The 14,450-nt window shown below is 41.2% G+C and overlaps 1 protein-coding gene across 3 annotated transcripts in view; it reads left to right on the top strand.

Annotated features, from left to right (window-relative positions):
* The window catches only part of ALS2CL (ALS2 C-terminal like), a 57,456-nt gene that overhangs the window by 28,670 nt on the left and 14,336 nt on the right, over nt 1-14,450 (top strand). For all 3 annotated transcript variants that reach the window (XM_059489041.1, XM_059489044.1, XM_059489038.1), the window contains exons 14-18: nt 1,015-1,126; nt 2,841-2,918; nt 5,957-6,069; nt 9,484-9,657; nt 12,764-12,857. In XM_059489041.1, the coding sequence (XP_059345024.1) occupies nt 1,015-1,126; nt 2,841-2,918; nt 5,957-6,069; nt 9,484-9,657; nt 12,764-12,857 (571 nt within the window). The remainder of the gene's footprint in view (nt 1-1,014; nt 1,127-2,840; nt 2,919-5,956; nt 6,070-9,483; nt 9,658-12,763; nt 12,858-14,450) is intronic.

The raw sequence follows: 14,450 nt of genomic DNA on the forward strand, positions 1-14,450 counted from the left end.
ATTTTTCATACAATATGTCCGTGACACAGGGGTGTGGTTATTTATTGTTGTGGTGTTGTTGTGGGTCCTCAGGACGAGGGAAGAGATGAGAATCTTGACTCCATGTTTCAGAAGGCTGATATGACATTACGTGACATTACGTGACATTATGTGACATTACATTGATATGATATATAATATGATAATATAATATTATATATTATTTTATATATAATATATATTATATTATGTATAATATAATATATAGCATATATAGCATATATTGCATATATTATATATGTATAATATATAATACGTATAATATGGTAATCCCATATGATAATATACTATTATCATATTATCATATCATATCATATCATATTATATAATAATGTAATATTATCATAATATAATATATTATATTATATTATATTATATTATATTATATTATATTATATTATATTATATTATATTATATTATATTATATTATATTATATTATATTATATTATATTATATTATATTAATGTTATAATATTATATTATATTGATATATTAAAACTACACAAAAAGAATAGAAGAAAGGATAGCAAGGAATAGAAAGGAATGAAAATAAAATCTTGTGGCTGCTCACAGACTCGACACAGGTGGCTGCCATTGGTCACCAAGTAAAAACAATTTCACACGCTGGGTGAACAATTCTCCAAATCACATTCCAAAGCAGCAAAACGTGGAGAAGCTGAAACTTCCCAGCTTCTCAGGAGAAAAAAGATCCTGGCAAAAGGATTTTTCATGAAATATGTCCAGGACATGGGACAGCTTTGGGTTTGGTGGGATAAATCCTGGAGATGTGGGATGGATGGTTGGGGATGTAAGGCTTGAATTCCTTGGAAAACACTCCCAGAGCTCAGTTTGTGTGGGACTGCCAGCCTGGGGCGTTGTGTCAGGAAAAACCACCCTGAGCAGGACAAATCTGACGGATTGAGAGCTGGGAAAAGTGGGAACATCCATCACTTGGGGTCTCCTTGCATTCCAGAGCGGAGAGGTACATCGGGATGTGGTTGGATGACCACAGACACGGAGAAGGCATCGTGGTGACCCAGTCGGGGCTCTGCTACCAGAGGACGTTCCATGCGGATAAAATGGTGGTGAGTCCAAGATTTCCATGGAATCTGGGAATCCCTGAGATGGGGAATCCATCGCTGAGGGCAAGATCGAAGTTTCATTCCCAAATTCATCCTGGAGGACAAAGAGGGTTTGGAGATCAGGGAAAGGTTCTGCCCGCAGAAGGTGCTCGGGATGGACACTCCCAAGGGAATGGGCACATTCCAAAGGCTGCCAGAGCTCCAGGAATGTTTGGAAAACTCTCCAGGAAAGGATGGGATTGTTGGGATCTCTGTGCAAGGCCAGGGGTTGGGTTTGGATCCTTGTGGGCCCTTCAGGATATTCCATGATTTTCCCACAATCATGGTTTGGAAGAACAAGGTTTTGTTTTTTTCTCCCCTTTCAGAGGGATTGATGGGATTTTGGGAAGGAATTCCTGGGTTGGAGGGGTTGGGATGGAATTCCCAGAGATTTGTGGCAGCCCCTGGAATGTCCAAGGCCAGGTTGGAGCACCCTGGGACCGTGGGAGATCCCTGCCCATGGATCCTGAAGGTCCCTTCCAGCCCAAACCATTCCAAGAATTCCAGAGCATTCCATCTTCCCTGGAAATCATGAGATCCTTATTTTTCCAGTGGGAATTCACTCATCCAGTTCATGGAATGTTGGGAATTTGGTGGGGAAAGCAAAGGGAATGGGCATTGGAATAAAAACATCCTTCAAAAAACCCCAACCCTAAAAAATCCATCCTTTAAAAAAAACCAACAACAACCCCATTCCCACTTCCTGAATTAGGGAAAAATGGTTTTTATTGGGTTTTATACGACATTTTTCGTTGAAGTTTAGGGTTTTTTTTTCTTTTGGGTTTTTTTTTTTTTTTTTGGGTTTTATTGGACAATTTTGATGGAGTTCTTGGGAATTTTTTTTCTCTTTTTTTTTTGGGTTCTTTATTGGGTTTTATGAGACTTTTTTGGTTGCAGTTTTGTGATTTTTTTTTTCTTTTTGGTTTTTTTTTATTAGGTTTTATGGGGCAATTTTGATGGAGTTTTTGGGGTTTTGTTCCTCTTTTTTGGGTTTTTTATTGGGTTTTATGAGACATTTTTAGTTGTGGTTTTGGGATCTTTTAATTTTTTTTTCTTTTTGGTGGTTTTTTATTGGGTTTTATGGGACATTTTTGGTTGAGTTTTTTGGGGCATTTCATTCCAGAGGAAAATATTCCAGTTGGGCTTAAACCATGGAATAAATCCCAGTGGGCAGAAAATTCCTTATGGACAGGAATTATTCCCTGGAATAGTTTCCCATGGAATGGGCACATTCCCAACGCTGCCAGAGCTCTGGGATTTTCTGGGAATTCTTGGGATGTCTCCTCTGCCAAGAGTTGGATTTTGATCCTTTTGGATCCCTTTCCCAGAGGGAATTTCACAGAGTTGCTGTTTTCTTGGAATCATTTCCCAAAGAATTCCTTAAAATACCCCAGGATTGAGAGCACCACGAGTTTGACTTTGTGACAATCCTTGGTGGCTTTTCCTGGTGTTTTGTTCCTTTTCCATGGAAAATCCATGAAATCATTTTATTGTGTCCAAGTTTCCTGACCTCCTTCTCCGTGGGTTTTCTTGGAGCTTCTCCCAGACATTGAAAGCTGATGTTTGGCTTTAAAAAAAATAAATCTTGGAATCTGCATCCCATAAATTTTTTATGGCATGAATTGGGCCAGATGGGAAGTTCATTCCACAAATTCCCAATTTTTCCTTTCATCCCAAGGGTTCAGGAATTCTCCTCCTGGAAGACGACTCCGTCTACGAAGGGAACTTCACGGATGATCTGACGTTCGTTGGAAAGGTTGGAATTTCCTCCCTCTTCTTCTGGAATTTTCCATGGATTCATCTCCCAACTTTATTCCTTCCTGCTCTGCTTCCTCAGCTCCCTCTAAAACCCCATTTTCCAGATTTCTGGAATGTGTAGCACAGAAGGAAAGCTCCAGCTGGAGATTTTGGGAATTTCAAGAATAATTTGGGATTTTCATGTTTTATTTACTTCATGTTGGTTGGGTCGGGTTTTTGGTTAGAGTTTTTGGAGTTTATTTTTTTGGGTTTTTCTTGGGTTTTTCGGGACATTTCTGGTTGAGGTTTTGGGATATTTTTTACTCTTTTTTGAGCTTTTTTATTTGGTTTATGGGACATTTTTAGTTGAGTTTTCTGGGTTTTTTGTTGGGTTTTTGGAACATTTTTGGTTGAGTTTATGGGGTTTTTTGGAGGAGTTTTATGGGACATTTTTGGTTGAGTTTTTGAGGTTTTTATGAGGTCTTATGGGACATTTTTGGTTAAGCTTTTGGGATTTTTCCTCTGTTTTTGGGGTTTTTAAATTGGGTTTTAAAAGGACATTTTTGATTGAGCTATTGGGGTTTGTTGGTTGGGTTTTCATTGGGTTTTATGGGATATTTTTGGTTGAGTTTTTGTTGTTTTTTTTTTTTTTTAATTGGGTTTTATTAGGGTTTTATGAGACATGTTTGATTGAGATTTAGGGATTTTCTTATTTTCTTTTTTTTTTTTTTTGTTGGGTTTTATGGGATATTTTTGCTTGAATTTTTATGGTTTTATTGGGTTTTATGTGACATTCTTGATTGATTTACTGGAGTTTTTTTGATTGAGATTTTGTTGAGTTTAAAGCGACATTTTTGGTTGAGTTTTTGGGATTTCTTTTCTTTTTTTGGGGTTTTTAGTTGGGTTTTATGAGATACTTTTGCTTGAATTTTTATGGTTTTATTGGCTTTTATGGGACATTTTTGATTGAGTTACTGGATTTTTTTTGACTGAGATTTTGTTGAGTTTAAAGTGACATTTTTGGTTGAGGTTTTGGGATTTTTTTTTGTTTTTTAGTTGAGTTTTATGAGATATTTTTGCTTGATTTTTTTTATGGTTTTATTGGGTTTTATGGGACATTCTTGATTGAGTTACTTGATTTTTTTTTGACTGAGATTTTGTTGAGTTTAAAGTGACATTTTTGGTTGAGGTTTTGGGATTTTTTTTTTTGTTTTTTAGTTGGGTTTTATGAGATATTTTTGCTTGAATTGTTATGGTTTTATTGGGTTTTATGGGACATTTTTAATTGAGTTTTTTGGGGGTTTTTTCATATTTTTGAGTGTTTTTATCAGGTTTTTTTAAAATTTTTAGCTGTGCTTAGTGACTCTACCCAAGGTCCTTTTTTATTTTTAAAAAAAGCACATTCCAGGCATTGGGGCCACAGGAAATGATGCAGAACCCGGAGCTGCCCAGACTGAGGCAGCGGAAATTTGGAATTTCCCAATCCGGGCCCTGCCCTGACCCGTCCCGGCTTCTGTGGTTGGATTCCAACAGAAATTCCTGCTCCAAAGCGTTGAGAAAACCCCCAGGGCAGGGAAAACGAGTTTTGAAAAAAATCTGGGATCAGCCTGGCAGGAATTCTGGGGGAAGGCACAATTAATGCTCGTTAATTAATGCTAATGAGCTTTGGCAGCTGAGGAAGAATTTGTCATCATCTTCCTCCTCCAAGGGCGTTCCATGCTGAGAAAATGGTGGGGAATCCAAGAATTCCTTGGGATCTGGGAATACCCGGGATGGGGAAAATCTGGGAATCCCTGGGAATCCCTGGGGTGGATTTTGAGGGATTGATTCCAGCGCTGGGAAATTTTCCCTCCAAAATTCCTGCTTGGATTTGGTGGCAAATCCAGAGAAATCCGGGATTTGGGCGCAGCTGGAATTCCAAGGCAGATTTGGGACATTGTGTTGGATTTCATTTGTGGGATTTGAATAATTAATGGAGAATTGACTAATGGAGAGTGGAAGAATAATTGAGAATTTAATTATAAATAGAGAATTTAAAAGTAAAGAATTTAAAATTATAGAATTGATAATAGAGAATTTAATAATACCGAATTTATATAATAAATGAAGAATTTAATAATAAAGAATGTAATAGTAAATAGAGAATTTAATTATAAAGAATTCAATAATAAAGGATTTAAAATGAAAGAATTTTAAAACAAATAGAGAATTTCTGTAATAAATAGAGAATTTATATAATACATAGAATTTAATAATAGAGAATTTGGTAATAAAGTGTTTAATAATAAATTGTATTTTGAATTATTATATTAAATTAATAGTTGGCAATTTAATAACAGAGAGTTTAATAATAAAAAGGGAATTTAATAATAGAATATTTATGTAATTAATAGAAAGTTCAATAACAGACAATCTAATAATTAGAGAATTCAGTAAGAAATAGAGAATTTAATGACAAACTAAAATTTAAACAAAATGAAAATAATGTAATACTAATAGAGAATTGGATCGAGAATTTGAAATAAAGAATTTATTTTATAATTAGTAATTTAAATTTAATTCCTAATATTGGATTTTTCTGCAGGGAAAGCTCTCCAGAATTTAATAATAAATAGAGAATTCAATAATAAAAAGGGAATGTAATGATAGAGAATTTAGTAATAAATGGGAATTTAATAATAAAAAAATAATTTAATGATAGAATATTTAATAGCAAATAGAGAATTTAACAACAACGAATCAAGAATTTAATAAAGAATTGATGTAGAGAAATTGAAGTAAGTAATTTTTTAAAATTAAAAATTATTCAAATTTATAGTTTTTAATTTAATTTATAATTCCAGATTTTTCTGCAGAGAAGGCTCTCTGGAATTTAATGATAAAAAGGGAATTTCATAATAAATAGAGAATTCAATAATAAAAAGGGGATTTAATAATGGAGAACTCAATAATAAAAGGGAATTTAATAATAATTGAGAAATAAAAATAAATAATGTCATTTTTGATTAAAACCGCATGGAATGTACAATTTGAATTAAATGATGACTCTTCCTTTAGGGGAAGCTGTCCTTTGCCAACGGCTCCGTGCTGCGGGGGACGTTCAGCGCGCGGGGCGGGCTCAGCGCCCGGGGCGAGCTCAGCGCGGCCCCCGAGCCCCAGAGACAGCCGGAGTGAGAGCGGGGACAGCGCGCAACGATGGGGGACAGCGGGGAACAGCGGGGAACAATGGGAACAATGGGAACAACGGGGAACAACGGGGAGAGCGCGGAACTATGGGGAACAACGGGGAACAGCGGGGAACAGCGGGGAACAATGGGAACAATGGGAACAACGGGGAACAACGGGGAACATCGGGGAACAGCGGGGAACAATGGGAACAATGGGAACAACGGGGAACAACGGGGAGAGCGCGGAACTATGGGGAACAACGGGGAACAGCGGGGAACAGCGGGGAACAATGGGAACAATGGGAACAACGGGGAACAACGGGGAACAGCGTGGAATGATGGGGAACAACGGGGAACAGCGGGGAACAGCGGGGAACAATGGGAACAACGGGGAACAGAGGGGAACAGCGGGGAATGATGGGGAACAGCGGGGAACAGCGGGGAACAACGGGGAACGACGGGGAATGATGGGGAACAGCGGGGAGAGCGTGGAACGATGGGGAACAGTGGGGAACAGCGGGGAACAATGGGAACAACGGGGAACAGCGGGGAATGATGGGGAACAGTGGGGAACAGCGGGGAACAGCGGGGAACAATGGGAACAATGGGAACAACGGGGAACAGCGGGGAGAGCGCGGAACGATGGGGAACAGCGGGGAACAGCGGGGAACAGCGGGGAATGATGGGGAACAGCGGGGAACAGCGGGGAACAATGGGAACAATGGGAACAACGGGGAACAACGGGGAGAGCGCGGAACGATGGGGAACAACGGGGAACAGCGGGGAACAATGGGAACAATGGGAACAACGGGGAACAGAGGGGAACAGCGGGGAATGATGGGGAACAGCGGGGAACAGAGGGGAACAGCGGGGAATGATGGGGAACAGCGGGGAACAGCGGGGAACAATGGGAACAATGGGAACAACGGGGAACAACGGGGAACAGCGGGGAATGATGGGGAACAGCGGGGAACAGCGGGGAACAATGGGAACAATGGGAACAACGGGGAACAGAGGGGAACAGCGGGGAATGATGGGGAACAGCGGGGAACAGCGGGGAACAATGGGAACAATGGGAACAACGGGGAACAGAGGGGAACAGCGGGGAATGATGGGGAACAGCGGGGAACAGCGGGGAACAATGGGAACAATGGGAACAACGGGGAACAGAGGGGAACAGCGGGGAATGATGGGGAACAGCGGGGAACAGCGGGGAACAATGGGAACAATGGGAACAACGGGGAACAGCGGGGAGAGCGCGGAACGATGGGGAACAACGGGGAACAGCGGGGAACAGCGGGGAATGATGGGGAACAGCGGGGAATGATGGGGAACAACGGGGAACAGCGGGGAACAATGGGAACAATGGGAACAACGGGGAACAACGGGGAGAGCGCGGAACGATGGGGAACAACGGGGAACAGCGGGGAACAATGGGAACAATGGGAACAACGGGGAACAGAGGGGAACAGCGGGGAATGATGGGGAACAGCGGGGAACAGCGGGGAACAATGGGAACAATGGGAACAACGGGGAACAGAGGGGAACAGCGGGGAATGATGGGGAACAGCGGGGAACAGCGGGGAACAATGGGAACAGCGGGGAACAGCGGGGAGAGCGCGGAACGATGGGGAACAGCGGGGAACAGCGGGGCCCTGGGGAACAGCGGGGAACAGAGGGGAACAGCGGAGAACAGCGGGGAACAATGGGGAACAGCGGGGAACAACGGGGAACAATGGGGAACAGCGGGGAACAACGGGGAACAATGGGAACAGCGGGGAACAGCGGGGAACAATGGGGAACAGCGGGGTCTTGGGGAACAGTGGGGTCTTGGGGAACAACGGGGAACAGCGGGGAGCGACGGGGAACAGTGGGGAACAGCGGGGAACAACGGGGAACAATGGGAACAGCGGGGTCCTGGGGAACAATGGGGAACAACGGGGAACAATGGGGAACAACGGGATCCTGAGGAATAATGGGGAATAACGGGGTGCTGGGGAACAACGGGGTGCTTGGGGTCCTGGGGAACAACGGGGTGCTTGGGGTCATGGGGAACGGGGTCCTGGGGAAGGATGGGGTCCTGGGGAATGGGGTCCTGGGCAATGGGATTCTTGGGGTCTTCAGGAATTGGATCCTGGGGAACAGGGTCCTGGGGAACAACGGGGTCATGGGGAACAGGGTCCTCGGGATCCTGGGGGATGGGGTCCTCGGGGTCCTCGGGAAGGGGATCTTTGGAATCCACGGGAAAGGGGTCCTGGGGAACGGGGTCTTTGGGATCCTTGGGAAGGGGACCCTCGGAATGGGATTCTTGGGATCCTGGGGAAGGGGGTCCTCAGGAATGGGGCCCTGGGAACAGGATCCTCGGGAAGAGATCCTTGGAACGGGATCCTCAGAATGGGGTCCTGGGGAAATGGGGTGCTCGGGAGGGGGATCCTCAGGATCCTTGGGAACGGGGTCCTCGGGAACAGGGTCCTTGGAGTGGGATCGTGAGGAATGGGCTCCTCAGGAATGGGATCCTTGGGAACGAGGTCCTTGGGAACAGGATCCTCAGGATGGGATTCTGGGGAATGGGGTCCTGGGGAATGGGGTCCTCAGGATGGGATCCTCAGGATGGGATCCTGGGGAATGGGGTCCTCGGGATGGGATCCTGGGGAATGGGACCCAAATTCCAGTTCCCCTCCCAAATCCCAGTTCAGTTCCATCTTTTTTCCCCCCTAAAACATTCCCAGTCCCTCAGAGCATCCGTGGGACAGAAATTCCTTTTCCCTGAGCTATCCAGGCAGGAACAACTCCTGGGAGCAGTTCCTCAACTCTTTTCCAGCTTTTCTGCAGGAATTCCAGGGAGATAAAGAATTTTAATTAGGAATATTTAGGAATATCCAGCAGTGCATGAAGCAGGAATTCAAAAATTCCAGATTATTTCTGTCCCACTGGAATTTTTTTTTTTCCTCAAAGGATTTTTATTGTCAGGACAAGAGACTTGAAGGGTTTTTATGGAATTCCTATTTATGGAATCCATTTAGGATTATCTGGGAATGGTTTTGGTGGGAATGGAGTTTAAAGATGATCCCATTCCATGGATTCTCCCACTCTCCCAGCTGGATCCAAGTTGAGCTTGGACATTTCCAGGGATCCAGGGGCAGCCACGGATTCTTTAGGAATTCCATCCCAGCCAGGAATTCCTTCCCAAAATCCCATCTAAATCCAAATTTTTCCCATGGGAAGCCATTCCCTGTGTCCTGTCCCTCCATCCCTTATCCCAGTCCCTCTCCAGCTCTCCTGGAATTTTCCCTTCTCCAGGAAAACATTCCCAGCTCTCCCAGCCCTGTATTTCCATCAAATCCCAGATATTTTAGGGGGAAATCCACAAGAATTTGGGAAAACCATGGAAAATCCCAACCCTGTGTTGTTTTCCAGCCAGCTGGGCCTCAAGGAGTTCCCAGTGGAGAAGAGATGGACGGGAATCTTCGAGCAGTTCCTGGAATTCCTCCATTCTGGCTGCAAGGAGGAAATGGAGGAATCTTTCACGGGATTCCACATCCAAACCAGCAAGGAGCTGAGGAAATCCCAGGAATATCTGTTCTGCCAGAGGTACTGAGGGAATCCCGGGAATTCCTGAGGAAATCCTGGGAATATTCTGTTCTTCCAATAAGGAAATCCCAGGAATTCCTTTCTGTTTTGACAAAGGTACTGAGGAAATCCCGGGAATTCCCAAGGAAGTCCTGGGAATATTTGTTATGCCAATGAGGGAATCCTGAGAATCCCAGAGGAAATCCAGGGAATTCCTGTTCTGCCAGAGCTACTGAGGGAATACCAGGAATTCCTGAGGAAATCAGGAATATCTGTTTTGCTAAAGAGAGAATCCCGGGAATTTGTGAGGAAATCCTGGGAATATCTGTTCTGCCAATGAGGGAATCCCAGGAATCCCTGAGGAAATTCAGGGAGTTCCTCTTCTGCCAAAGGTACGAAGGGAATTCCAGGAATTCCTGTTCTGCCAAAGAGAGAATCCAGGGAATTCCTGAGGAAATCGGGAATATCTGTTCTGCCAATGAGGGAATCCTGGGAATCCCTGAGGAAATCCAGGGAATTCCTGTTCTGCCGATGAGGGAATCCCAGGAATCCCTGAGGAAATCCCAAGAATTCTTGTCCTGTCAATGAGGGAATCCCAGGAATTCCTGTTCCGCCAAAGAGGAAATCCTGGGAATTCCTGTTCTGCCGAAGAGAGAATCCCAGGAATTCCTGACGGAATCCTGGAAATTTCTGTTCTTCCAATGAAGAAATCCCAGGAATTCCTGTCCTGCCAAAGGTACTGAGGGAATCCTGGGAATTCCTGAAGAAATCATGGGAATATCTGTTCTGCAAAAGAGAGAACCCCGGGAATTCCTCTTCTGACAATGAGGCAATCCCAGGAATTCCTGTTCTGCCAAAGGAACAGGATTTTTACTGAGGGAATTCTGGGAATTCCTGTTCTGCTGAAGAAGAAATCCCGGGAATTCCTGTTGTGCCAAAGGTACTGAGGGAATCCTGGGAATTCCTGATCTGCCAATGAAGGAATCCCAGGAATTCCTGAGGAAACCCCAGGAATTCCTGTTCTGCCAAAGAAAGAATCCCAGGAATTTCTGTTCTTCCAATGAGGAAATCCCAGGAGTCCCTGAGGAAATCCTGGGAATTTCTGTTCTGACTATGAGGGAATCCCAGGAAGTCCTTTTCTCCCAAAGGAACAGGAACTTTTACTGAGGGAATTCCGGGAATTCCTGTTCTGCTGAGGAAGAAATCCCAGGAATTCCTGGTCTGCCAAAGGTGCTGAGAGAATCCCAGGAATTCCTGAAGAAATCCTGGGAATATCTGTTCTGCCAATGAGGGAATCCCAGGAATCCCTGAGGAAATCCAGGGAATTCCTGTTCTGCCAAAGAGAGAATCCTGGGAATTCCTGAGGAAATAAATCCTGGGAATATTCTGTTCTTCCAATGAGGAAATCCCAGGAATCCCTGAGGAAATCCAGGGAATTCATGTTCTGCCAAAGAGAGAATCCAGGGAATTCCTGAGGAAATCGGGAATATCTGTTCTGCCAATGAGGGAATCCTGGGAATCCCTGAGGAAATCGGGAATATTTGTTCTACCAATGAGGGAATCACAGGAATCACTGAGGAAATCCAGAGAATTCCTGTTCTGCCAAAGAGAGAATCCAGGGAATTCCTGAGGAAATCGGGAATATTCTGGTCTTCCAGTGAGGGAATCCTGGGAATCCCTGAGGAAACCCTGGGAATTCCTGTTCTGCCAAAGGTCCTGAGGAAATCCCAGGAACCCCTGAGGAAATCCCAAGAATTCTTGTCCTGTCAATGAGGGAATCCCAGGAATTCCTGTTCCGCCAAAGAGGAAAATCCAGGGAATTCCTGTTTTGCTGAAGAGAGAATCCCGGGAATTCCTGAGGAAATCCTGGGAATTTCTGTTCTTCCAATGAGGAAATCCCAGGAATTCCTGTTCTCCCAAAGGAACAGGAATTTTACTGAGGGAATTCTGGGAATTCCTGTTCTGCTGAAGAAGAAATCCCAGGAATTCCTCTTGTGCCAAAGGTACTGAGGGAATCCCGGGAATTCCCAAGGAAATCCTGGGAATATTTGTTATGCCACTGAGGGGATCCTGGGAATCACTGAGGAAATCCAGGGAATTCATATTCTGCCAAAGTGAGAATCCAGGGAGTTCCTGAGGAAATCCTGGGAATATTCTGTTCTGCTAAAGAGAGAGTCCCGGGAATTCCTGTTCTGCCAATGAGGGGATCCTGGGAATCCCTGAGGAAATCCCAGGAATATCTGTTTTGCCAAAGAGAGAATCCTGGGAATTTGTGAGGAAATCCTGGGAATATTCCGTTCTTCCAATGAGGAAATTCAGGGAATTCCCGTTTTGCCAGAGGTACTGAGGGAATCTTGGGAATTCCTGAGGAAATCCTGGGAATTCCTGAGGAAATGGGGAATATCTGTTCTGCCAATGTCGGAATCCCAGGAATTCCCGTTCTCCCAAAGGAACGGGAATTTTACTGAGGGAATTCTGGGAATTCCTGTCCTGCCAATGAGGGAATCCCAGGAATTCCTTTTCCCCCAAAGAGAAAATCCTGGGAATTCCTGTTCTGCCAAAAGAACTTTTACTGAGGGAATTCCGGGAATTCCTGTTCTGCTGAGGAAGAAATCCCAGGAATTCCTGGTCTGCCAATGAGGGAATCCCAGGAATTCCTTTTCTGCCAGAGAGAGAATCCCAGAGAAAGAATCCCAGGAATTTCTGTTCTTCCAGTGAGGAAATCCCAGGAGTCCCTGAGGAATTCCTGGGAATTTCTGTTCTGACTATGAGGGAATCCCAGGAATTCCTTTTCCCCCAAAGAGAAAATCCTGGGAATTCCTGTTCTGCCAGGGAACTTTTACTGAGGAAATCCTGGGAATTCCTGCTCTGTCCAAGAGGAAATCCCAGGAATTCCTGTTGGGAATGCAAACCCTCATTCCCACCCAGGAGTGTTGCGCAATTCCAAGAATTTTCCAGTTGTTCCCGCTCAAGAAAAAGGAGCAGGAATTTCCCACCTCAGCTGGAATTTTTGCTGCTGAGATTAATCCACATCCGTGAAAAATGAATTTGTTGAAATTATTTCAGTGCCCCTTTGGAATTTGCCAGTTGGGATTTATCCATTCACTCCTCAATTCCCATTTTCCAGAGGTTCTGAGGAGTTTTCTTGGAAAATTGAGGAGATCCTGGAAGACCTCACCGAGCACCAGGAGCCAGAGTCACTCCAGAGTTATTTGGAGAAGGTGAGGATTGAAATTATTTAATAAAACTATCAAAAATTAATAAAAATTTCATTATTAAAATGATCAAAATCCAGGATTTGATGATAAATAATTGAATAACAGAGGATTTATTGAAGAAATAATTTCATAGTAGAGAATTTATTAATAGAGAATTAAATAATAAAGGATTTATATTATAAGAGAAATATTATAAAAATATAAATATAAATCTATATTATAAATATATTATAAATTACAATATATTATAAATGAGGAATTTATTTGTAACAAAGGAATTTATATTAAAAAAAAAGGAAATTTAGTAATGGAGAATTTAATAAGAAATGTATATGATAAACAGGGAATTTAATAATGGATAATTTAATAATTAACAGAGAATTTATTAATAAATAGAGAATTTTAAAATAAAGCATTTAATAATAAATAGAGAGTTTAGTAATTAATAGACGATTTAATTATGGAGCTTTAATAAGTAGGGAATTTAATAATAGAGAATTTAGTATAATGAATAATTTAATAATTGAGAATTTATAGGGAATTTAATAATAAATAGAAAATTTAATAGTAGAAAATTTATATAATACAGAATTGAATCACAAATTGAGAATTGAATAATAAATAGCCAATTTGATAATAAAGCATTTAATAATATATTGATGTTGAATTATTAAATTAATAATAGAGACTTTATGTAACAAATAGAGAATTATTAATAAAAAAGGTAATTTAATAATAGAGAATTCACTAGTAAATGCAGAATTTATATAATAAATGGAAAATTTAATAATAAAAATTTTAATATTTATTAGAGCACTTAATAAATAATTTAATAATAAATAGAGAATTTAATAACAATGTAACAATGCATATAAAGCTTGATAATAAAGAATGTATTAATAAATAGAGAATTTTTAATTATGGAGATTTTTATTATAAATAGGGAATAATAATATAGAGAATAATAGAGAATTTAATATAATAATTATTTTATCAGTAGAGAATTTGATAAAGAATTTCATGATAGATAATAATTTCATACTAAATAGAGAATTTACATAATAGAGATTTTAGTAATGAATAATTTAATAATAAATTGAGATTTTAATAATAGAGAAGTTATTAGTAAATAGAAAATTTAATAAGAATTTAATAATAGAAAATTTATTTGGATTTAGAGATAAACATTTATTTATAGGTTTTAAAAACATATAATTGTTATACTAGAAAATGTAGTAATACAGAATTTGAAAATAAATGGAGAATTTAATAATAACGAATTTATTACAAATAGAGAAGTGACTTTAAAAAAATATATATAATTATATAATTATATTTAAAAAATATATAATATATATATTTATATATATAATTATATAATTATATATATAAAATATATATATAATTATATAATTTAAAAATCAATAATAAATTTTTCCCTCACCCAATTTTCCCTGGAGCACCTTTTGTTCCTTCTGGAATATCCCAGTAAATCCCAACTGGAAAAGGGATCGAGGAGCATTTAAGGCCTCCAGAAGATCCCAAATTCCAGCTGGGAATTCCTGGAGAACTCCAGGCGCCCTTTGGGGTTTTCCC

Source organism: Ammospiza nelsoni, chromosome 1 (assembly GCF_027579445.1).
Source record: "Ammospiza nelsoni isolate bAmmNel1 chromosome 1, bAmmNel1.pri, whole genome shotgun sequence".
NCBI lineage: Eukaryota > Metazoa > Chordata > Aves > Passeriformes > Passerellidae > Ammospiza > Ammospiza nelsoni.